Raw genomic sequence first — 25,701 nt, forward strand, 5'->3', positions numbered from 1 at the left:
CTTCACTTCACTGTGTGCAGTGTGTTTCACTAATTCATGGATTGGGATAAATGCAGAGACCAAATTTCCCTCACGGGATCAAAAGAGTATATATACTTATATATATATAAGTATATATATATATATACTTGATCCACCTGTGTGAGAGTGTGTGGGAGTGCCATCAAAAGTCAGAAACTACTGTAGGAACACAACACTTCCTACACCTGTAAACCGCCACATTCACACCTGATCAATTAATTGCACCCAGTGTAGAGACAAACAAAATTGTGTGTGTCTGTATATGCTGTTATTGTTGTTGTTGCTACCTTCCTAGATAGCTAGCTTCCTGGTATAGCATAAATATGTAGCGATGATTCTACAGACCATTGTAGAAAAAAAAGCTCTTTCCTAGTTGTGCTGTTTGAATTGATAGATACTGTAAATAGATAGATACTTTATTGATCCCCAAGGGGCCACTCACAGTGCCTTTGTGCAAAATGCCCCGTTCACTTGCAAAGCACACAGCGTGGCAGTCAGGCCATGCAGAGTCTCAGACCTCTGTGTGCACAGGCCCCCTAACATTCACCTTCAGACTTCACAGCCTGACAAAACTACCGCACAGCATCCATCTCAGAACCGCTTGCCGTGTGTGTGTGTGTGTGTGTGTGTGTGTGTGTGTGTGTGTGTGTGTCTGTGTGTCTGTTTGTGTGTGTGTGTGTGTGTGTGTGTGTGTGTGTGCGTCACCGTCAGATAAAAATAAAAGCACCCCTCCTGTCTCCTGTCCTCTGTCCTATTACACGCCTGAAACACACATACATACAAACAAACACACACACACACACACACACACACACACACTTTCACACACACACACACCACACATATACACACACACACACCCTGACAAGGAGCCATGTTACCTGTCAGTGTAGTTCTGACACCTCTTCCACCTTTAAGCCCTGATCCCAAATCAGCCGACAGTTTTCTATGTATAGCACAGACACACGCTGTGTTCACAGTCTTCACTATTTCACTACGCTGTGCACTATTTAGTATTTAGTGCACTACTGTATATAGTGACATAGTGAAGATTTTGAACACAGCTACAGACAAAATGGCTGCTGTATTTCTCTGCTAGTAGATCTCAAGAAAAGGCCATAAGGCTGGTCACACCCTGGTCCTGCTTCTTTACCCTGATGGACAGAAGATATCTGAAAGTGTAGCCTAGTAGCTGCGTGTGAATAATTTAAGCTCCCTTGTGTGCGGGTAGAGTAGAACAGACAATAGAAAATGTCTGGAGATAACTAAACCCAGGCACTAAAAGAAACCTGACACCCCGTTATTGTGTTGCTTCACAAACAGCGTGGTATTTGTGTAAAGCTTGACAACACCCAAGTTTTCTTTGATGTAGTAATGACAAGTAGGCCTAAGTAGGCCTATGTGCAGCCTATTGGGGGTTAAATTAAAAAGCCAAAACAGGCAAAACTGGGTGTTGTGGTTGTGTTGCTTGTTGACTTAAGTGTTTACAAATACAACATTCCAGGTGTCTCGAAAGACAGGGACACCTTGTTAATAAATGCTTGGCAACAGACATAGGCTCTCTCATCCTGTGAGCACGAAAAAAATATGATATACGCAATCTATCTATGCCACACCTGTCCACTGTTTGAGAACGAAGATAGTGAGATAAGCTGAGGCTGGCTTCCTCTTTACAGCAGGCTTTTATGGCTGGTCAGAAAGGATCCATGAGCCAGGTGGCAGGGCTGTTGACACAGGCAGAGACTGGCCTAGAGCTGCTCCCAGTCCAGCTTCTGTCTATTCAGCAGGAACTGGCGGATCTGGGCCTGAAACGGGCCAGAATCAAGCCAGCTGTGCTGCGCTGTGATGTGTTGTGTTGTGTTGTGTTGTGTTGTGTGTATGCTAGATTACAACAAAAGGTTAAGTTCTGTTTTTTGCTTGTAGAAACATTTGATCTGCCTCGTTTGGACATCTCAGACCTGACGTCTCAAGCACACCAAACAACCTTTTTTTTTTTAAAACCTAGTACCTGGCCCTGACTGACCACTTGGGCAATGGATGCGCACCTTTCTCTAGTTAGTGTAGTCTCTACTGTGTCGTCACGTCACACTATACTGTATGTCTTGCTTGCTGAGCCATTTTATCCACATTGCTTTAACAGCTCAGGCCTACTTCATGAAGCATGACCAGTTTTTAACTGGCCCTAAGTGTCCCCTGGGCTTGGATGTGCACATCTCTCTGTGGTTAGCCTGTGCTGGGTTGTGTGTCATGCACTCAGCCCCACCCCTCTCTCTCTCTGGGCTGCTCTTGCGTTTAGCCCTTGGCTGCTACGTGCTTCATGTTACCACAAGCTAACACCGCAGGGAGGTGTGGCCCTCCTCTGAAGGGGCAGTCATGCAAACTCAGGAAGTGGCCCGTGATTGGGCAGCAGGGAAGGGCTTGTGGACGCTCTCACTCACTCACTCACTCACTCACACAGTTTACACAGTCAGCTGAAGTTGGGAGGCTCTGAAAACCAGGAACTCCAGTTTGGCTGCTTTTGTTGCTCGACACGAGAGTTTGTCTTCCCGGCGTGCTGATCCCCTCCTGTTACTCGAGTCTCTCGCTGTTGCATAACGGAAAAGTCACCATGAAGAGATCAGAGAGGTAAACTGCTGAATGGTTGTCACTTTACAGTACAAAAACCCAAACTCTTTCAGGAAGTCTATGGTAGAGCTAAAGTGGTGGAAAGTTTCAAGTTAGGGGGGGGTATGTTTTCAGTTTTGGGTTGCGTTGATTACATTCCTTCAGTTGTGATGTTAGGGAAGTTAGGAATAGCTTTTGTTGTTGCAGTCTGCAACTTTCTGAAAGGAAACAAATAACTTGTTTTGCAATGATTCATCTTCTGTGCTTTAGTCTGCATCTGTAATCACTTAGCTTGTAGCTCTTCATAAAATCAGGAAGAAAAACATAATAAATCTGTGAGGGTGTTCATTCAAACTGCACATTGCTGCACTATTAGCTTTGTGAGTGTGTGTGCGACATTATACCGTCAGCTGTGTGTTTGGAATGTTAAAAGGCCTTCTGCCTAAAGTTCTTAGCAACTCGGGCTCTGGCAGTGTGATTGTGCAGTTCTGGTCCTTGTTTATGCCAAAAGGGTAATTTAATTACCCCAGTGAGGCAAAAGGAGGGGTGAGCGTTTGATTTTGGGTGTCTGGAAGTGATTTAGAGGTACTGGAAAAAAACAGCACTGACATCCAACAACAGAAAAGCGGACGTCAGACGGACACAGTGTGGGACATTTCCATCATGCTAGGGGCTGGGTGGGGCAGCAGGGGCTCGTCCGCCACCACAGAGTGGATATTGATTTGCACCCTGCCTCATTGACATGCATTAAACTTATTAGCTTGTGTGTGTGTGTCTGTGTGTATGTGTGTATGTGTGTGTGTGCATGTATGTGTGGGTGTATGTGTGTGTGTGCATGCATGTGTGTGTGTGTGTGTGTGTGTGTGTGTAGAGTTGTGTGTGTGTGTACAGGTGTGTGTGTGTGTATGTGTGCGTGTGTGTATGTGGGTGTGTGTGTGTGTGTAGTTGTGTGTTCTCAGGCTACTAATTGCCTTTGAGGCAGGGAGCTGGGAAAGCATGAGGAATCCTGGTTGCCATGTAAATGCCCTGAAAGCATCTGTGCGTGGGCAAAACCTTGGCAAGGAAAAGAGCCTGGAAAAGTTGCTTTCTGTACAATAGCCCACTTTATCATTCAGCCTCTCTGTGGCAGCTGATTAGTGTGATGACGTGTGGGCCGGTCTGTTTCATGTCGATCCTCCAGCCTGCGTGCGATTCCCTCGAAGTGCCCGTGCATCGTCTCTGCACGTGTCAGCTCCTCCCGTCACGTGGGTGAAAGCCACAGACGTATTTGATGGAAACCGACCTCATCCAAGTGCACTTCATCCTCTCACAAAGGGCTTTAAACAGTCTCTCTGAAACGGCAGTCTTTTAAAGCCACCAGGCTTTCTTATTGTCATGGAATGGCATAGTGCTAATGCAGTGATATTGATGACATAATGTGCCTTTGTAAGAGAGATCATGTTGATTCCTTTGAAGCTCTGTGGTTTTAACCCCCATCCCTCCACTGCCACACTGCCGCAGTGGCATGCAACTGCACTGCACAGCACTCAAATAAAGCCCCTCTTATGTAAGCCAGGCTTTCAGAGGATGCTGCCACTGGGCTCACCCTGTGTTACCTTGTGGACCAGGTAGCTGCTAGTCTGCTAGTCTGAAAGTCCTGCTGCTCCAGAGAGCTGTTGTTTTGCATGGAAGTCGATTTGACTCAGTGGAGAAGGAATTTTAAGGGCTTGGCTGCTCTGTGTCAGCTCCACTCCAGACTCATTATGAGTTGGATTTGACTATAATTTGGATGAATGATTTTGACTGGATGGCTGAGGTGTCATGTGAACCACAAGCATGATTATTTTTAAAAGGGCTTTGTACTGAATGAAGTTTCTGAACTGGGCTTTCCCCAATGACCAAGAAGCACTTAAACTTTCCCATGCAGGCTTGTTCTTGTACATTTAACATGAACGGGAATGTGCATTTAGCATGCACATTACATTGCCACAGTTGCATTCAACTGTAAGAATCTTTAAAGGAAAACCAAATCATTCCTTCTTGTAGTTTCCATTCCAACTTCCTTCCTTCCCATTGGCGTTTCCTTAATGTGCCAGCGTGACACTCTCACACTCTAATTAGTATCTGGCCGGGGATGAGTGAGGAGTCTGCCCACAGTCGTCTGTCCCACACTGCTGGTGCTTTTGGCGAGCCACCAGGACACAAATAGTGCTTTGTGAGCCCGTTCTCACAGGACACCCACCTCCACCCCTCAGAGCAGGCCATTTTAAAGATTTTCCTTCACGTCCAATGAGTGTGTTTTTCTACCCGAGCTGCACCCGTTCTGTTGCCTGCCAGACGGGAACAAATGGATGTCAGTGTTGGGGGAGATTAGTACTGATAACTCATCCATAATGGCAGGCTCAGTCTAAGCACCAGCACTGCATCAATTATGCAGATTTGAGACATTCATCCCATCCTTATACTGTATCTCTAGTCTTGTACACCTACACTAAGTAAAATTGTTCATGAGCAGTTAGCCGTCACCTGCTTCTGTCTCGAGGGGTTTCAGATGATGTCCATTACTTCCTGTGGCTTGGACAGATGACCTAGAAGGAAACATGGAAGTGCACTTTGCAGATTGAGTAGAGTGGTGTGTCTGCATAGCACTTGTGTGGGTGACAGAGATGAGAAATTAATTATGCACTAGTTAGGCCTGGTGTGTGTGTGTGTTTGGTGCGGGATCAAATGGGAACCTATGGCAAGTTGCGGTTCCAGTTGAAGTTCCTTTTAGGCCCGTACACAGACCCAATACTATAGACCCATTACATTTTGTCCACTGTGTCCAAATTTTCCTATGTCCATAACAGTCATTATGTTGATAAGGCAATGAAATAGTAATCAGCTATCTTTGGCTTTGACACATCATTAATGCAGTCTGGTGGCTCTTTTCATTTGGTTTGATTTGATTTGTATTTGTGTGTGTGAGAGAGGGAGAGGGTGAAGAGAAGGAATAGAGAAAGAGGGATGTGCAGGATGTATTAGGGCAGCCGTGGCCCACTGGTTAGCGCTTCGGACTTGTAACTGGAGGGTTGCCGGTTCGAACCCCGACCAGTAGGAACAGCTGAAGTGCCCTTGAGCAAGGCACATAACCCCTCACTGCTCCCCGAGCGCCGCTGTAGCAGGCAGCTCACTGCGTCGGGATTAGTGTGTGCTTCACCTCACTGTGTGTTCACTGTGTGCTGAGTGTGTTTCAGTAATTCACGGATTGGGATAAATGCAGAGACCAAATTTCCCTCACGGTATCAAAAGAGTATTATACTTATATAGAAGAAGATGGTGAGAGTGCTTTTAGTGGAGAATGTGTGAGAAGGGGCTCCCTGTTGGTATTGCTTGCTCTAGCAGAAAGCACTCCTCTGTCTGAGGCAGAGCGGAACCACCTGTCAGTCAAGCTGTCGCCATGACAGCAGATTTCTGACAACACAGCAACAGGAGGGCAAAAGGGAAGCACCAGGAGAGATATTGTCTGCCAAGAGAGAGTTTCATATCCGTTGCCACATATGACTGCACACACGCACGCACACAAACACACGCACACAAACACACTCACACGCACACACAAGCAGGCTCACAGACAGACACCCTCTCTCACATACAGATGCCAACAACTTTCCACTACACACATATCCATCCTAAATACACACACAGGCACATACTCAATACATACAATTTATTTTCATATAAAAATAATAGTTTAACAACAAAGAAAATCCCTGTTCTTTAATCAATATGTAACAAATGTTTAGATTGTTTAGCCTTCTACATCAAGATGCTGCATAAAATATGAGAAGCCTTGGGTCTGTCCCCACCCCCCACCTTTGGCTAGCATACTGTAGAGTGAGCTATCCTGACACTGTGGTTTGTCTTTTTGAATGGACCTGCCATGAAACTGACAGGATGGGTAAGCAGAAAAGAGAGAGAGAGAGAGAAAAGAAAATAAATGAACAGAATGCATTATTTACTCACCAGCAAAGACGCTGACGCATAGCAGCAGGGTGTAGAGGGGAAAACAAACTCATGAGTTGTAATGTTCTGCGCTAATGTTTCAAACGTACTGTGCAACATGCCGGTGCTGTAACACTGTGTACTAATATTAATATGTGCTTTCTCTCTTGTCTTTTCAGCAAGTCAAAAGAATGCACACTCAACGCAGGTAGGCTTTTTCCCCTCCCGTGGTGCCGTGCGGCAAAACAAACTAAATGCGTTTTTGATGGATCGATTGATGATTGGATGGAAAGAGAGAGCGAAGGGAAAACAGAGATTCTGGGGAAGGGTACAGAGCCTTTGTGTGGTGACTTTGGGTTTGGAGAGACAGTCAACAACAATAAGGCTGCTGTCTGCATTCAGCCCCCGTGTTCAGTTTTAATGAGTCAATTACTGAAAGGCCCTGTGCTGTGCAGTGCAGTGCAGTCAGCATATAGAGAGGAGTTATGGGAAGTCCACTATAGTGGGGGGTGCCGCCAAGACCTTGAGAAAGGGGGTAAGAGAGTGACCAAGACTTTGAGAGAGAGGGGGCAGGGGTAGGGGGGAGAGAGTGAGAGAAGAGGCAGAGAGAGAGAAAGAGAGAGGGTGGGTGAGGGGTAAGAGAGAGAAAAAAAAGAGACGGGGGAGTGAGAGATGGAATAAGGGGAGAGAGAGAGAGAGAGAGAGAGAGACAGGGGAGAGAGAGAGAGAGAGACAGGGAGAGAGAGAGACAGGGAGAGAGAGAGAGAGGAGAGACAGGGAGAGAGAGAGATATGGATTTTCCCCTAATTGATCTGGCTGGTCTGCCTAATGACACTGTCTGTGGTCAGATTTGATGTTGAAAATGGAAGGCTTTTGAGCTAAATGGAATCTCAGTACAAGATGTACAGCACAGCATTACTGTTATTAGCCACACAGCTTTGTGAAAATGCCCATTACAGAAATGCCCACTGTGGGCTAGAGCTCAGACAGAGGACGCCATACTTCTGCATTCTAGTTAAATAATGTGTTCATCAATGTAAGATTCTAAAATACTAAGGACTCAGATATTCTTTAGAATGTTAATTCTTTAACATTTTACCCCTGTGGTACTTGCTGAAGTGTGGCTATATTGATAGTGTAAATTCCTAAGGGTTTCATTCATGTATTTAAAAAAATATTTTTTTCCAAGGTGTCTTTTTACTGCACAGAATACATGCACCTTTCCATAGATTTTTGCTCTTCTTTCTCCCATGATGTAGAAGATGGATACGTGCGCATGTTCCTGCGTGGCCGTCCGGTCACCATGCACATGCCTGATGACCAGAGGGACAGTTACAGCCTTGACCAGAAGGTGGTGCTGCCAGACCGCAAGCTCAAACTGCAGTGGGTGTATCCTTCAGAGTCAGACGCTTATGGCAGCACAGTTCCTGACGCTGTTAGTTGTGTTTTGTTTTAAAGATTAAATCATATTCTGACATTTACAGTCAAGGGCATCATGATGAGGCTACTTTTAGTTTATTTAAGACACTTAGGCCTTTTCCTCTCCCCTCTTGCACAGTTTGCTGGGTTCCTACAGTTGTTCACAAAGGACAGTGTTTTAAACAGAAAAAGGCAAAGCCAATGAAAGCATTTTTTCCCCCTGTTGGTTAGATGTAAATCATGTGGTTTAGCGCCTGTTTTGTTAAAAGCATGTTGAATTCAATTAATTTAAACTACATTCAAATCAAATCAAGTAGGCTTGATTGAATCAGAGAACTGTTAAAAAACCACTCCATGGATGTGATGCACTCTGATAAGCAGGGAGCCCGCCCAGCTCTCAGTCAGTTAGCATGGCCATGGCATATTTCCATTCAATCAAACTGCATATGCTTTTAGCAGGGCACAATTGTGTTACAGTTGCATTTTTGCATTTTAACACCACTGAAGACTAAATGTGGCATTGCTAAGTAATGTCAGGCTTACAGTACTCTGCACTGTCCTTTGACGTTTTAAAAGGGGAGCTTTCTCAGTTGTGATTTGCATGTGTTAAGTATACACACTCTCAACATCTTTTTGACACATTGACAGGTCATCCTTGAATTGAAATATGTTTGTGTAACCCTTTTAGGATTCTAAAATGTCGTTTTTATTCACATATATTACGAATCACAGAAAATATGATATAGTAGTTCAAAAAACGATTCTTTGGAGAGTAAGACCCTACTCTGATATTTATGGTCAAAAATGTAGGCTGAAATGCAGGCTGAAGGACAACAAAATCTATTTGAACGTGATAAAAAGATGAATTATGACGGAACTTTCTTCATTGTAAAGCATCCTTGGGTTTCGTTAAAAGGCACTGTAACTCTACGTTGTTATTATGTCATTACGTTTTGATGCCTCGTGACTATTCTGGGGACCCTGCAGTAAGCGTTCTCCTGTTCTGAGACGGGCGCTGTGTTCCCTGACTCCCTGCGGCTCAGATATGGCTACCGGGGCCGCGACTGCCGCACCAACCTGTACCTGCTGCCCACGGGCGAGATTGTGTACTTCAACGCCTCTGTGGTGGTGCTATATAACGTGGAGGAGCAGCAGCAGCGACACTATCTGGGACACAACGATGACGTCAAGTGGTGAGATGTTCCTCCTTCTCCTCCTCTTTCTCCATCTTCCTCTTCCTCTTCTCTCTAATCCTCCTCATCCTCATCCTGCAAAGGTTCCAGTAGAACAGACAGGGGTTAAGGGTTTCAGATGAGTGATTTACCATCAGAGTGGTATACTACAAAGAAAGGTTACTGGCGTACCCAGGTAACTTCAGGAGTAACCTCTGATCTCCAAACAGCACACCACTTTAGAAACAGTGAAATGTTCAGATGCTCAGTGAAATGTTCTTTTCGAGATCGTATATCACTTTTTAAACGACACCCTTTTCAACCTTGACCATGGTATAACAGGAGTTATTTTGCACTTATGAGGTTAAAGGAAAACAATAGAAATGTTATAGTGTATGTATCAAACGTTTAACTCCAGCGTTGAAAGCCAGTGTTTAAATACAGCGTGGTCACTCACACTTCATAAACTGGCACTTACACACCTTCAGAAAAAAATTCCCTTACTGTAGGTTTCCAAGTGCAAGTTTGAGAGTTTTCAAAAATGTCATTTTAGAAATGACAGTCATGACATGAGGCCGTGCCACTGAGCCAATGACCGCCAGGGCCAGGATGTGTATTTTGTGAGCTGTGTGTGTTTAGTGAGCTTTGTGTATTTTCCTGATCGAGGTCTGTGTGCTACTGGCAGGAACAGTTGGCCACATGCACTCGTTTGCACAGCCAAATGAGATGGTGATGATGTTTAATAAGGAAACACGGTTTGTTTCCAATCAGATTTGCATTCGACCGAACTATCGGTCCTACTCTATTGGCTGACTCCGAGCTTCCTTTGTGTCATACAAAGATAAAATAATCCACTTTCCCTTTGGCCTTATCCAAAACATTCCCAGCAGCAAAAACAGTGATACACCCTCATCCTTCCTCCTGGATCACACAGTTAGATTAATAGACATGTGAATGATGAATGCCATCTGGGTCAGAGGGCCTCAGAGGTCCCTGTAGACTACAGGCTTCATTAATGAGACAGCTGCTGCATGAATTTTAAAATATCAACTTGGCAGTCCACACTTCATAAGTTTAAAATCTTTGAACTGACCTAAGATGTATTGAACCTGAAATCTCACATATTATATCACATAATATTTACAATGAGCTAAAGTTCAGTTTCGTAAGCATGTAAATGCTAGCGTTTGTTGGCGCAGAGCATGGTTTTTGTTGAAAGAGGCCAAGTTGAACAATAACTGTTTGTTTGATTGAGCGGATGCTCGCCAGGCTCCGTTCCCTAGGTGACTATTGAGAAAGCTTTGGCTTCTTCCAGCCAATGAACTTGACCCTGCTCTCTCCGCAGCTTGGCCATCCACCCAGACATGGTCACCATCGCAACAGGACAAGTAGCTGGAACTTCTAAAGACGGCAAGGTAATGCGCGTGTTGTAACGTATTCATTACCGTTGAAAAGCCTTTGCATTAACCTACTGTGGCTTTGGTGGTAGAGCAGAGTGTTCCAAACACAGTTGAATTACTAGGGAGTGCAAGAATGACAGAAATGTGTGTATAATGATATGTGTATAATGAATGACATAATATCATTTCCAGACAAGTAGGCTACTGTGTATTTTAATTGACTAAATTGTAAATCTAAATGTTATGTGTCTGTATGAACTGAGATATTGAGGGTTGACTCTGAACCTATGTATATGCATAAATAAAATTAGTAGATGGTCAGTTGAAAATGGTTTTAGGTTTTCCAAAACAAAAACTGTATGCACACATTTTTGCCTACTACGATCTTTGCATCATGACCCTTCACTTTACTTGGATGGTGAAGTCATCAAAGTAGTAAAAGAGGTTCAATTCCTTGGAGCCTACTCAACAGTTTTTCAGCCACAGCAACTGCCGTTGTATGAAGCTAGACCAAAGTATATCAGTCCTTTTGGAATCCGAATAAGACCTTGAGGATCTGAACATCAACATGGACCGTGTAACGCAGACTCACTTTTGCTCTCTTCCCCCGTGGAATTTGAGACAACCTGAAATTGTTAAGGATTTAAGTCACAGGAAGAAATCAAGAACCCACCCAAATGAGTACCAGCACCAGTATATGGACGTGCGATGTCGCTTCCCCTCCCACATTCCCATTTATACTGATGGTTCCAGAGTGGATAACTGTGTGTCATCAGCAATGGTAGTTGGACAGAATCAGTGTGGACTACGAATACCAGGAATATGTTCCATTTTTACGGCTGAGGCTCGTGCCTTATATTTGGCACTTGAATATATAGATCAGACTAAACAACAAAAGTCTTTAATTTTTACAGACTCTAGATCATGTCTCCAGGCATTGGAATCCTTAAAAACTGACCATCCTATTATTGTCAACATCCTTGATAAACTAGAAAGACTAAAGGACCAGAACTTGAATGTAGTTTTTTGCTGGGTCCCAGGCCATGTTGGTCTGAGAGGAAATGAGAAAGCGGACAGTGCTGCTAAGCAAGCCCTTAACGAAGAACTCACAGAATGTCAAATCCCTGCCTCAGACCTTAAACCTACATTGAACTCTTACATCACAGATAAGTGGCAATCTGAATGGGACCAATGCACCAACAATAAGCTAAATAAAATCCATCCTACTGTAAGGAAGAGACTATTTTTTTCTTTTCAATCCAGACACGATCAAATAGTCTATACCAGATGCCGTATAGGACATTCAAGACTCACTCATAGCTTTCTATTGAGTGGTGAAGACTCTCCATTATGCCAATTTTGCAAAATGCCTCTGTCAGTGAGACATATTTTGATCTGTGGCCTTGCCTTGAGAACCAAAAGACAACAATTTTATCATCAAAATTCTATAGCTGATGTTTTTAGTAAGGTCCCACCTTTGAAGGTTTTAGAATATCTTATTAGCATAGATTTTTAAAAACATATTTAAGTTTCTGTAACACACAGTGCTCTGGCCATTAAATAGCCTTAGTTGCGGAAATGGCCTTAAATTAAACAAACAAACAAACAAACAAACTGAACCTATGTATACTAATACTCCTTTAGCATACTGTTGAAAAATTAAATCAAAGATCAAATCTAAATCTAATTTAGATCAAATCTAAAACAATTTTTTCTCCAGTTATGTTATGTACGCACAACATCAGTTTGTGTACCCACAGGGAATAAATTGAACCCATAACATTAGTGTTGTAAGCACCAGGTTCTGCAAGATCATATGATGATGTGTTTGTGTGATGTGTGTGTGAAGCTTTGCTCTGTCAATGTTGTTGACGTGATGATGTGTGTGTTTGTGTTTGTGTTTGTGTGTGTGTGTGTGTGTGTGTGTGTGTGTGTGTGTGTTAATGGGATGTCTGTGAAGGCCCTGGCCCCTCATGCCCGTGTGTGGGACTCGGTCAGCCTCAACACCCTTCATGTCATCGGGATGGGCGTGTTCGACCGCGCCGTGACCTGTGTGGCCTTCTCCAAGTCGGTATGGCTCCAGTACAAGCTCCAGACACATGCTGCACTGTGTTACTGACATGGCCCTTATGCTCTAAAGGGGCAGGCATGTCTTTATTCATAAATACGATGCTACTGATATAGGCCTTTTAATGCTAGCTCAGTCTTTTTTTTTTTTTTTTTCATTTGGAGGAGACATTAGGAGACACTCTCATTACACTGCCCCTTCATGATTGCTTTGTTAATAAACATTTATATTTTAAATAACAATAAACCAAAACACACCCTGCATGTGTAGTGATAATGTATGGGCCACGTTGCTATGGATTAGTGAGTCTCTCTGCCTGAGATATACTGACCACCAGTTGATCCTAACCATCCAGTGGCAGTAAAGGTGGAAAAATCAGACACTGATTGGTTAAATGGAACTCAGTGTCATCACATCATGTGTCATGATCATGATCATGTCCAAGCCACTTGCCCTCTGTGTAGAATAGAGACTGCCTGTATTGATCCTTTTCCAGCTGATTTACAGTGAGCAGTGATGTGTTATGACCTTCATGACATCAATTCACAGACCCCTCCAGCCCTGTCGCAGAAGATGAACAAAAAAAACTGCAGTTTGTTTCATAACATGATAACGTTAACGATATTACTCAATATAAAGGCAAATAGGTTAGTCACGCTCCCACTGCTTACTTAGTAAACTAGTGCTGGTACTTTCATTCATCAAGCTTATGGATTTTAACCTTTTAACCTGGAAGACAATTGTTGTCAGATACTGTATAAATATGCATTTGTACACAGTGTGTGTTTCTGTTTTATAATAGTGTGTGCGTGTGTGTGTGTGTGTGTGTGTGTGTGTGTGTGTGTGTGTGAGTAGAACGGAGGGGCACACTTGTGTGCTGTGGATGACGCCAACGATCACATCCTGTCTGTGTGGGACTGGCAGAAGGAGAAGCAGCTGGCCGAAGTCAAGGTCTCACACCCCTCTCACACACAGCTTTTCAACTTTTACTACTCTCTGCTCTATGCTCAGTTTCTTTTCTAAATATTTTGTCAACATCTCTAGTCATCACTGTCCTTTAGCTGTCCGATTTGTGTGCGCGCTCTGGTGTTTGTACATTGTTTAGGCTCTGTGAGCAGCCTATCAATACGCTACAGTAGCCTATCAATAGCCTATCAATACGCTACATTGATAGGCTATTGATAGGCCACTGTAGCGTATTGTTCAGTGGCCTATCAATTGATAGGCCACTGATCAATACGCTACAGTAGCCTATCAATAGCCTATCAATACACTACAGTGGCCTATCAATAGCCTATCAATACGCTACAGTAGCCTATCAATAGCCTATCAATATACTATAGTAGCCTATCAATAGCATATCAATACGCTACAGTAACCTATCAATACGCTACAGTAGACTATCAATAGCCTATCAATACGCTACATTGGCCTGTCAATACAGTAACCGATCAATACGTTACAGTAGCCTATCAATAGCCTATCAATACGCTACATTGGCCTGTCAATACAGTAACCGATCAAAAACCTATCAATGCACTACAGTAGCCTATCAATACGCTACAGTGGCTTATCAATACAGTAGCCTATCAATACGCTACATTGGCTTATCAATACACTACAGTAGCCTATCAATACACTACAGTAGCCTATCAATACAGTCGCCTATCAATACGCTACAGTAGCCTATCAATAGCCTATAAATACACTACAGTAGCCTATCAATAGCTCAATACACTACATTGGCCTGTCAATACAGTAGCCGATCAATATGTTACAGTAACCTATCAATACGCTACAGTAGCCTATTAATAGCCTATCAGTACGCTACAGTAGCCTATCAATAGCCTATCAATACGCTACATTGGCCTGTCAATACAGTAGCCGATCAATATGTTACAGTAACCTATCAATGCACTACAGTAACCTATCAATACACTACAGTGGCTTATCAATACACTACAGTAGCCTATCAATACTTTACAGTAGCCTACTCTCTCTCGCGCTCTCTCGCACTAAATTTAGCCGTCTAAAGCATGATCAGCACAGCAAATCTCAGTATAGTCGTCAATGTTTACTAATTCACTATTGTGGATAATAGCACAACAAAACACAGTTACACCACAGCTTCCTCTGCGTGTTAAGATCTGGGTGTTAGTTTGAGGTTGTAGGCTTTCTCATGGCAAACCACAAGCACGATCGCCATCAGTGTGAGCACAGTGTGGCAAAAAAAGAACAGTGCGCATATAGATGGATCCTATAGAAAGATACTCATCTCTGCTGTTAGATTGCTATCATTATGTATTGTGCAGACTTAAATAAATCTCAGGATGTCCCCTGCCCCCTCGCTTCATTTCCTGAGAGCAGTAAAACCCAGTGGAGCGTGAATTGTGCTCGCTGCATGTAGAGTCATAAAACCTCAAGGTGACTTTTTCCCTCATCTCCCAACGGACAGTGGGTGAATTGAAAGGCCGTGCAGACTGTCTAAGTTCTCTGCTTTATGTGTCTGTTGCCATGGAGCTTGGCATTTGCCAGTGCATTAAGGTTAGCTCAGCAGTGGAGTTGTGGGCTAAGATGCGATGACTCGCTGTACGTTACATCAGTGGGAAATTTGTTGTTTACCTCATTAGTTGTGCAATTACTCACAAAGGCCACCAGGAGTCCTCACAGAATAACAAATCCTAGAAACCAGACTTTAGCAAGCATTCTTGCCAAATACAGTAGGTTTAAAAGTGAAAACACTAGTCAATTTACAATTTATTTGAAAATGATGTTACAACACTGATGGATAACTTTTGTCAGTACTCTCAACATTGCATATAATGAAAGTGCACTGTATTGACATAGTAATGTATCCTCTAATCTTTCACATCTTACGAGTTTCCCATCTTATGAGTTTACCCATGCAATGAGTGTCTGAATGGCCAATACATGGGTATGAATAGATGGAGATCCTCATGTACAATCATGTATTACCCTGATATGTATAACATGTTTAACTGTACATATGTTATTCAGTGTTTATGAAAATGTTTATGAAGGTCCCCTTCAACTAGTAATGCGTTGATCAATTAAGTAGCACCTAGTATCTAACTTGCACTCCTGATTTGAGTTGTTGTCTTCATTACACATGAAAGACAGAACGCTGGCTGATTGTGCAGTAAGAGACTCTTTTATTTTCTGAATGCCTTAGTGCTCTAATGATTCCGTGCTGGGAGCCGCCTTCCACCCCATGGAGGCCAGCTTGATCGTCACCTGCGGGAAATCCCACATCAACTTCTGGACCATGGAGGGCAACACTCTGACCAAGAGGCAAGGCCTGTTTGAGGTAAGCGTGTGACTTGTCTCGTGCTTCACGTAGCAGGACGTATATTGACATGTCTTCAGACAGCAGTGGTGAACGCTACAGCTTCACATGCAAGGCTGTGTTGAGGCCAGACACCAGTTTTACAGCAAAAGACAGTAGCTGCAGCCACTTTCATTGTCTCGTTCACAGATGCAGCAGATTGTCTCTCCAGACTGTCTGCTCTTCTCATTGTCTCGTTCACAGATGCAGCAGATTGTCTCCAGACTGTCTGCTCTCCTCACACTCACAAGTGCCAAACTCACATCAGCAGACTCTGTGGGGCTGCTAGCTCTCACGCTAAACCACCAGAGTCTTGCAAACCGCCATGCTGGAGATCAGATATCAGGCAGGTTTTCATTAGTGAGCGAACAAGCGAGAGAGAGATGGAGAAGAGAAGAGAGAAAGACAGACAGAGAGAGAGAAGAGAGAGAGCGATGGCAAACACTTAGCAGCTGATTTTTGTGTGCATTAGCACCTCTTTAAGCTAGGAGCAGTCATTTGGATAATCAGCTGCGTTGGGCTCCAGCAAAACAAAAACATGTGCAGGCTGCAGTGGAGGCCAGTAAAATATCAGCTGGTCAATGGAGCCTTATCCAGCACTGTGGGGGACAAGGCTGAACACATGCTCATACACCACAGCGTGTGTTTGTACACATACACCACAATCCAGTTCGCAGAGACACTGAGGAAATGCTTCCATGTCATTTCATAAATATATTTCATATTTTGTTTTTTTTCATGAATATTTACTTTGCACTGTAAACTGGGCATGAAATGTCTTCTGTAAACGACTACATTTAATAATGTGACAATTGTGAACATTTCCCTTTCAGAAACACGAGAAGCCCAAGTACGTGCTGTGTGTGGCTTTTGCTGAAAATGGAGACGCCATCACCGGAGACTCGAGTGGCAACATCTACGTCTGGGCCAAAGGTCAGGCTCACACCAGCCTACGGTTCTGCTTACGGTTCCGCTTATCACAGCCTACGGTTCTGCTTACGGTTCCGCTTATCACAGCCTACGGTTCTGCTTACGGTTCTGTTTATCACAGCCTACGGTTCTGCTTACGGTTCTGTTTATCACAGCCTACGGTTCCGCTTACGGTTCCGTTTATCCACAGTGCATATTGTAGGGAGAAAAAAGAACCATTGGAAGTGCAAAGTGCCATGTAAAGATGCTAAATATATAATGTGCTGAATATACAATGTCCACTTCCATTAGGAATGAAGCAGGTTTCTGAGAGGGTCTCATCCTCTCCCTTTGAGTGGTTGACTTCTAACAGAAACCTTAAGGATTGTGCTTAGCTAGGTGTTCAGCATTGCACATTTGGATTAGCATGTGTGATTGTCTGATGTTTGATTGGCGCATGTGTGATTATCTGGTGTTTGATTGGCACATGTGTGATTATCTGGTGTTTGATTGGCACATGTGTGATTATCTGGTGTTTGATTGGCACATGTGTGATTATCTGGTGTTTGATTGGCGCATGTGTGTTTGACTGGCAGGTGGGAACAGGATCAGTCATGCGGTGTCGGGCGCCCATGAGGGCGGGATCTTCTCCCTGTGCGTGCTGAAGGACGGCACGCTGGTGTCGGGCGGAGGCAAAGACCGACGGGTCGTCCACTGGGACCACGAGTACCATAAGCAGGCCGAGACCGAGGTGAGGCGGAGCCCTCAGAAGCCGTCCAAACGCCCCTCATCCCATCCTACACAGGGCTCAGGGCCTGATGTGCTAAGAATTAGCGCCAAATTACCGCCTGTTTCTGACACTATTTGCACCTTAAAACATGCCATCTTACTTACAAAACTGACCGCACATGGATAAGAGCGCATTTTGCCCGCCACTGGAGCGCAGAATGGCAAACCGCTCTTCTCTTACTCATGCAAATGCATTATGGGAAAGTCGAGGGGAAAGTGGGAGTAGTGTGCAAACACATGAGAGGAGAAGTGCTAATAGCGATTGATTAGGTATTCCGCCTTATGTATGAAAACAGCGCACATCGTCTGTTTTGCGGTGAAATATTTTTGCATATGTCAAAAGCAACCTTAACTTTTGTTTGTCTTTCTAATGTCATACTTTCATTTTCACGCCATCCACTTCCCAATCTGGAACTAGGGTATGCCTACGTGCAGTAAATAGTTTGAGTATTTTTTTAAAGTGGAGTAGAACTACTGCTCTGTATGTCACTGCTTGTTGACATCTTATTATCATGTTTGTATGATCGCTACATTTTTTATTTATTTTAATGTTGCCATCGGTTAACTTTATTCAGCTGCACTTGTGGTTAAAATTTACGGTTCTGCTACTGTATGGGCACTGTAAATTGCGCTTAGAGAGCGGTGACAGGCGTGATGAGCACTGAAGCGAAAGCTTAGTAAATTCCATGCAATATGGGAAGCCACAGCGTTAGCTTTCTGTGCTCAGAAAAACTCGCTATTACAGTAGGTCTTTGTACATCCAGGCTTCAATGTTCTTAGGCACAGTGTTTGAATTCAGCCAGGGATATCTCATCAAGTTATCTAGACTTACTTGTAGGTTGCTCACACACACAATACACTCCCTCTCTCACTCTAACCCCTCACTTAACCACACGGTCCCTTGCCAACCCACACTTATAAGTTTGCCTGTTTTTGGTAGAACTTTGGAACAACTTTGACTGTGATGTGTATGTGTCCTCCAAAGCTGATGAGACACAAGGCACCTTTCTGAGCAGTGTTGCTGGGCAACGTTCTTGAGTACTGTTGTTGTGGCACGTTCTCTTTCATATTGGGCAACCTATTTTTCTTGAGAACTTTAATCATCAACATTGCTCAAATAGCTGCCCAATGTATCACCTAAAGCAATATCAAGCATTCCGGGCATGCACTGACAATGTCAGAGACTTAATTCTCCATATTATAGTGTACCATCCGTTTGAAGTCGTTCTTTCAAAGTAATAGAACTGTATTGGATTGCTTTAAGCCCACATTCTGTGGCTCTCAATAGGTTCGGTGGTTAATTTGTACCACTTGACAAGTTCAGTTGTGACTTTTTGAGTACATTTCTGATACAGTATTAGGCCATGAGATGTAACAGGCATAGTCAGCATGTCTCGTAGGCAGAGAGAAGTTGTTGCTCTCAAACACTGTCCACTTAATCAACAGTGTCCTTATCAGTCAGTGTACTTATGAAGGAATAGATTAAATAGACAGATATGGAAGGTTTGCAAAGTGATTTTTATAGTATACAAAAATACGCTGTTTTATATTGATATGGCATGGCTACTGTATTTTGAGTTCATACACTTAAAATGAGGGTATTTGATGTTTTATTTTAAAATACATTTTGATGTATTTTTGCCCATCCCTGCTATTGGAGCACTTTGGGTTGCGGTGTGTGCATAAAAGATGCGCTATATAAAACCTACTTCCTTCCTTCCTTCCTTCCTATCCTGTAGGTTCCCGAGGCGTTTGGGCCTGTGCGCTCCCTGGCGGAGGGGAAGCAGGAGGAGTTGTTTGTGGGCACGACCCGTAACGCCATCCTGCAGGGCTCTTTCTCCGGGGCACTTTCGCCCATCGTACAGGTACGCCAGCCCAGCCCAGCCCAGCCCAGCCCAGCCATGATAACCCTCTACTCTAAACCAACCCATCCCAGCCCAGCTACTCCCATGATAACCCTCCACTCTAAACCAGCCCAGCCATGATAACCCTGCACTCTAAACCAACCCAGCCATGATAACCCTGCACTCTAAACCAACCCAGCCATGATAACCCTGCACTCTAAACCAGCTCCTTCATAGCGGGACCCAAACTCTCTGGGCAGCTGATCTCACTGCTGAATATGGTGATTGCATTATTGGAATGTTTGATGTTCTAAAGTCTTGTCCCTTTCTTTCCTCCCATGTTCTCATGTTGAGGTTCCCCCTCCTCTTTAACCTAATTTACTCCTCCTCTTTCACTTCTCTCCTCCTGTTTTCTCTCCTTTCTTTTATTCTTCCTCCTCCTCCTCCTCTTCGTGCTCTTCCTTCGCTTCTCTCCTGTCTATTGTCTCTCCCCTCTTTCCTCCTCCTCCTCTTCCTCTCCTCCTGCTCTTCTTCCTCTCTTCCTCCTCCTCCTCCTCCTCCTCTACCTCTCCTCCTCCTCCTCCTCCTCCTCCTCTTCGTGCTCTTCCTTCGCTTCTCTCCTGTCTATTGTCTCTCCCCTCTTTCCTCCTCCTCCTCTTCCTCTCCTCCTGCTCTTCTTCCTCTCTTCCTCCTGCTCCTCCTCCTCTACCTCTCCTCCTCCTCCTCCTCCTCCTCTTCGTGCTCTTCCTTCGCTTCTCTCCTGTCTATTGTCTCTCCCCTCTTTCCTCCTCCTCCTCTTCCTCTCTTCCTCCTGCTCCTCCTCCTCTACCTCTCCTCCTGTTCCTCTCCTCCTACTCCTCCTCCTCCTCCTCTTTCTCTCCTCCTCCTCCTCCTGTTCCTCATCCTCCTCCTTCTCCTCCTCCTCCTCTTGCTCCTCTCCTGTCTCAGGGCCACACAGATGAGCTGTGGGGTCTGGATGTGCATCCCAGCATGGAACAGTTTGTGACGTGCGGCCAGGACAAGCAGGTCCACCTGTGGGACACCACCTCCCACCAGCCCCTATGGAGCAAAGCCATCGAGGTGCTGAATATACAGTAGCCACTGCACCCCAATACATCAAGCACACCCTGATACACCCTGACCACACTCCAGGACTGCAATATATGTTCCTTAATGTAGCGCCTGTGCAGCACTAGCGGAGCATCAGTGCAGTGCCAATACCGCAATACGGCAGTGCCAATACCGCCGTAGTTATGCACTAGCGCTGCAGTAATTAATCAATGAATCGCTCAGTAGTCAACTATTACTGTAAATGAATCGCTTTGTAAATGTTTGTGTCATTTTTGATATTCGATATATTTCGATATATGGTATTTGTGTATTTTTTTTTCTTAAAAATAATCATAAAAGGTCTTAATGTTGTTTTGGATCCTGTTGCAAATGCTTATTTTGTCACTTGTGATGTGTGAGATTAGACATAAGTGATGTTCTAGCAACTAGAACGTTTAAAGGAAAATTCACGTTAACCGTAAAGGGTTGTTTTAGGACATGTTTGAGCATGCCTGTAGGCAGCCACTCTGACTAGTCAAAGGCGATTCAAAACGAGTCAGAAAAGTCGAGACAGGACCAATCGTCAAAATTTCGGTGTCCACCACTCTACACACTCCCACCAGAAAAGGGACTCAAAGTGCTAAATATCGAAATTTCCTTTAAGCATCTCTGATACTGGTCTTTAACATGGCATCAGACTGATCTTCCGGAACTCTGTTCTCTCCTCAGGATCCCGCACGTTGTGCAGGGTTCCACCCCAGCGGTGCTGTGTTGGCTGTTGGCACCATGACAGGACGGTTAGTCCTTTTCTTTTCCAGTTCAGTCAAATCCTCTACGTTCAACTATGACATAATGCTTTTAATGATATCAACTTTGGGAACACATATTCCAGTAGGAAGCGCGTTTGCAGCAACAGGCTGTGTGGATATTATCTTCAGCCTTTAAATTGTGTTCCTAGTCTATAACTAGTAATGAATATAATACGCTTGTTACGGGCAGACAACACTGAACTGTAGTTATTTGGGGGGTTTTCACGATACGACATAAGTTCACAATTCGTAGCAAACTGTTTCGCGGACGCCCACATAGAGTGCCAGTGACTTACAGCATACCTAGTAAAGGTCAGAGGTCATCCTGTTATGTGTTCTTCCTCTGCTGCAGATGGGTGGTGCTGGACACTGAGACCAGAGACCTGGTGTCTGTGCACACTGATGGCAATGAGATCATCTCTACTGTGAAGTACTCACCAGGTACAGCACAAGACCACGCCAATATCAGCACTAGCATTGCCAATCACAACTAGCTCATGTGTGCTGCTTAATGTTTAGCATACACACAGTATACCTCATTATTTCCTTTCATTCATACTTCATTTTGGCATCACTTCTGTCTTATGATTATGAATTTTGGCTTCCGTCTAATAGGATTCACGCTGTACTAACTTAGAAAAATCACATATGTATTCTGTTCTGTTCTGTTACAGTGTTGTCTATGTCTGCCTATTCTTGCCTATCGTTAGCTGTTAGCACATTTGTAGCAGGCCATTTCTTTAGTCAGCCAAGTGTAGGGGACTTTCTGTATGTGACCCAACTGAGCATTATTAGTAGTAAATAAGTATGATTTATATATCTATTTATCTTTGCTCTTTATCACCTTTTAAATTAGACCCCTCATAGTAAAGAAAAGATGCAATAGACAATTAAGTCACAATAAGGAAGGCATACTGTAGTTAAAATTATGTACAGACTAGTGCAATAAGTTAGCCAAATTAGCTCTGCTGCTGAATGACTGTGTGTTCTTTGTGTTAGACGGGGCGTACTTGGCTGTGGCGTCCCATGATAACTTTGTGTACATCTACTCCGTGACTGACAACGGCAGGAAGTACAGCCGTGTGGGGAAATGCACTGTGAGTAACCATAGAGATAGACTTCTGAAGCTCCTTCTCTAACTGGTATCTCTTTTAATGCTGATTAAAGGTGTGTATATGTCTATACTACATTGAATGTGTGTGTATTCTCTGGGTTTTGTCTGTGTGTGTGTGTGTGTCTGTGTGTGTGTCTGTGTCTGTGTATGTATTCCCTGGTGTGCGTGTGTGTGTGTGTGTGTGTGTGTGTATTCCCTGGTTTGTGTGTGGTGTGTGTGTGTTTGCTCAACAGGGACACTCCAGCTTTGTGACCCATTTGGATTGGTCCGCCAACAGCCAGTTTATTGTCACCAACTCAGGAGACTACGAGATCCTATTCTGTGAGTTTTTTTTTTTCTGTTGACATTTACAGACACTCACATTCAATATCTCTCTCTTTCACACACACACAAGCACAACTACATACACACACACACACACACACACACACACACACACACACACATAAGCACAACCACACACACACACACACACACACACACACACACACACACACACACACACACACACACACACACATACACACAACACACACACACACACACACACACACACACTAATACCACGTCCTGCCCACCCTCTGTTCCCAGGGGAAGCGTCCAGTGGTAAACACATCACCAGCGCCGATGCTGTACGCAACCTGGAGTGGGCCACCTCCACCTGTGTCCTGGGCTTCAGCGTGTTTGGTGAGTCACCACCGAGACCGCGGAGAAAACACACCTCAGTGTGCGACTGACAGACAGTGTGTTTACCAGATATGTAAAAGTCCAGCTTCAGAAAGTAAAAGTCCTGCCATGTATTGGTTCTACCTGTGCACTTAACACAGGTGATTTCACTAATTAGTTGATATACCTGGCTTAAGAGTTGTGTTAATTAGAATCAGCTGATTAAGTGAATGGTTGGAACAAAAATGTGGCAGGACTTTAACTTTCTGAAGATAGGCTTTTACACCTCTGGTGTTTGACGTCAAGGTCTTTTTACATGAACCGTAATACTGAAGTAGAATTCAGCATCATTGGGACCAGTATCACTGAACACAAAATTGAATCTGTGTTTTCTACCTCTTCTAGAATTGTTGTCCCCAGAATAACACAACATAAACATACAGTGTTAAGATGCATTTCAGCATGAATTTAGTAACAAACAATCATAAATGAATGAATAAATTTTCTGATCTGACCATTGATATGACTCCAAATGAGTGTGTTCAGCCCTGTGGGGATAGTAGGGAGAGGCGAGGCCTTATATGTGGATAAATAAGCTGTTGAAAGTGTCAGGTGTGCTTCCCGTTGACCACAATGCTCCTCTGGGTTCTCTCGGTTCTGTGTTCTGCTTCACCTCTCGGTTCCTGTGTGCTTGTGTCCCTGGCAGGCATCTGGCCCGACGGTGCTGATGGAACTGACCTCAACGCCGTGTGCCGGTCACACGATGGTGCTCTACTGGCATCTGCCGACGACTTCGGCAAAGTCCACTTGTTCTCCAGCCCCTGTTCCCAGCCCAGGGTGAGAATGGCCGCCGTTTGGTTTATGTGACAGGGGAAGGCACACGCTTAAGTTAATGATATTTATGCCTTCACACCGGAGAATATGTTTTCCGATTGTCCGTCCGTACGTCTGTCTGTCCCGACATCGGGAACATATCTCAAGAACGCCTCAAGGCACATGCTTCAAATTTGGGGCGAATGTTGGACTCAAAGATGAACTGATTGGGTTTTGGAGGTGAAAGGTCAAAGTGTAAGGTCACTGTGACCACTCATATGTCCCATTCTTGTGAATGTGATATCTCAAGACTGCCTTGAGGCACGTTCTTAAAATCTGGTATGAATGTTCACTTGGACTAAAAGATAAACTGGTTCGATTTTATAGGTCAGATGTCACAAAGTTGACTCAAATAAATGTTATTTACATGTCCCAATAACATGTAAACATTTAAGCAACACGGTAATTCTAGTTTTTCATTTGTTTTTAATTTGGGCAAAGCCCAACACGTTTACTGATGACGTCATTCTGTCCTCCTCCGTTCTCTCCTTTCCTCTCCTCTCTTCTCTTCCCTCCTTCTCTCCTCCACTGCACTCCCCTTTTCCCTCCTCCTCCTCCTCCTCCTCTCCTCACCTCTGCACTGATTTCCTCCATTCAGGCTCCCAGCCATCAGTACGGTGGCCACAGCAGCCACGTAACCAACGTTGCCTTTCTCCACGATGACAGTCACCTCATCTCTACAGGAGGGAAGGACACAAGTATCCTGCAGTGGGTGTTAGCCTAGCCTAGCCTAATCCTAGCGCTAGAACTAGCTTGGAAAACCCAGGGAAAACCTGAAGTAAAAATCTGCTGCATTTTCACTGTAGCCTCCTGCCCAGTAGAGGGCAGCACTGCTGTGCCTAACCCCTCCCCCATTCACCTGTTAGTCCTCCCAGCCGCCTCTGTAACTATCTGAGTGTTCTGCCGAAGAGCCACCAGAGGGAGTACTGGATCAGGAAGAGAAGCATGTCCCAACTTTCCACAAACTATTTAAAGGCTATTTAAAGAACATAAGGTTTTAGCTGCTGATTGCTGTTGTGTTGCATTGGCCGATAGAGATATATGTGCAGTATGCAGTAATATCATAGAGTGACCATGGTATTTTAATATTCAGAAGTGAAGAATGTAGTTGTGGCACCTTATTAGCATTCTATAGCAGTTGAGCTTAAGCTGTGCTTTGCCTTTTTTGTTTTGTTAATAAAGTTTCTACAATGATCTGAGGTGTTCTGTTCTGAGTGTTTTTGAAAGACCGCACACTGACACAGTGCCTGTTCTTAGTTAATTATGAGTAATATTTAATGTACTTCTGAAATCTGACCATGCCAGAGTCAACTATTTAAAGAATACTCTAGTCCAATAACTGTCATGTTGAGAACAAAAACAATGTGGACACATCCTGAGATAGCAGAGGCCTACCGGATATGTCCTGAGATAGCAGAGGCAATATATGTTAGCCCTGCAATTTTAGAAAGGTTCACAAATAAATTATTACAATGATAATATTAATAGAATTTCTTAAAGCAGTGTTTCTTAACTGATGGGTCGGGACCCAAATGTGGGTCGCAGAGCTTGTGGTTAAAAAAAATATAGCCATTTTAAATGCTACCTCAGATCTAATATTGGACCTTTATTTTGATAGACTTTATTTTTATGTCAGTCATTGCCATGGACATGG

General features: G+C 44.0%; 1 protein-coding gene across 5 annotated transcripts in view; it reads left to right on the forward strand.

Annotated features, from left to right (window-relative positions):
* The window catches only part of eml2 (EMAP like 2), a 36,543-nt gene extending 11,297 nt beyond the window's left edge, over window positions 1-25,246 (forward strand). For 4 of the 5 annotated variants that reach the window (XM_048264993.1, XM_048264994.1, XM_048264996.1 and 1 more), the window contains 18 exons: window positions 6,768-6,796; window positions 7,848-7,977; window positions 9,051-9,200; window positions 10,525-10,594; window positions 12,540-12,650; window positions 13,503-13,598; window positions 15,841-15,975; window positions 16,827-16,926; window positions 17,499-17,653; window positions 19,431-19,556; window positions 20,484-20,615; window positions 21,315-21,382; window positions 21,747-21,835; window positions 22,394-22,491; window positions 22,742-22,829; window positions 23,100-23,195; window positions 23,881-24,011; window positions 24,646-25,246. In XM_048264993.1, coding sequence (XP_048120950.1) covers window positions 6,768-6,796; window positions 7,848-7,977; window positions 9,051-9,200; window positions 10,525-10,594; window positions 12,540-12,650; window positions 13,503-13,598; window positions 15,841-15,975; window positions 16,827-16,926; window positions 17,499-17,653; window positions 19,431-19,556; window positions 20,484-20,615; window positions 21,315-21,382; window positions 21,747-21,835; window positions 22,394-22,491; window positions 22,742-22,829; window positions 23,100-23,195; window positions 23,881-24,011; window positions 24,646-24,771 — 1,930 coding nt within the window. In that variant the 3' untranslated portion in view covers window positions 24,772-25,246. Of the gene's footprint in view, window positions 1-2,466; window positions 2,647-6,767; window positions 6,797-7,847; window positions 7,978-9,050; window positions 9,201-10,524; window positions 10,595-12,539; window positions 12,651-13,502; window positions 13,599-15,840; window positions 15,976-16,826; window positions 16,927-17,498; window positions 17,654-19,430; window positions 19,557-20,483; window positions 20,616-21,314; window positions 21,383-21,746; window positions 21,836-22,393; window positions 22,492-22,741; window positions 22,830-23,099; window positions 23,196-23,880; window positions 24,012-24,645 lie in introns of those variants that run through there. The other variant, XM_048264997.1, reaches the window with a different exon arrangement.
* The last annotated feature ends 455 nt before the right edge of the window (window positions 25,247-25,701 follow it).

This window comes from Alosa alosa, chromosome 15 (assembly GCF_017589495.1).
Source record: "Alosa alosa isolate M-15738 ecotype Scorff River chromosome 15, AALO_Geno_1.1, whole genome shotgun sequence".
NCBI lineage: Eukaryota > Metazoa > Chordata > Actinopteri > Clupeiformes > Clupeidae > Alosa > Alosa alosa.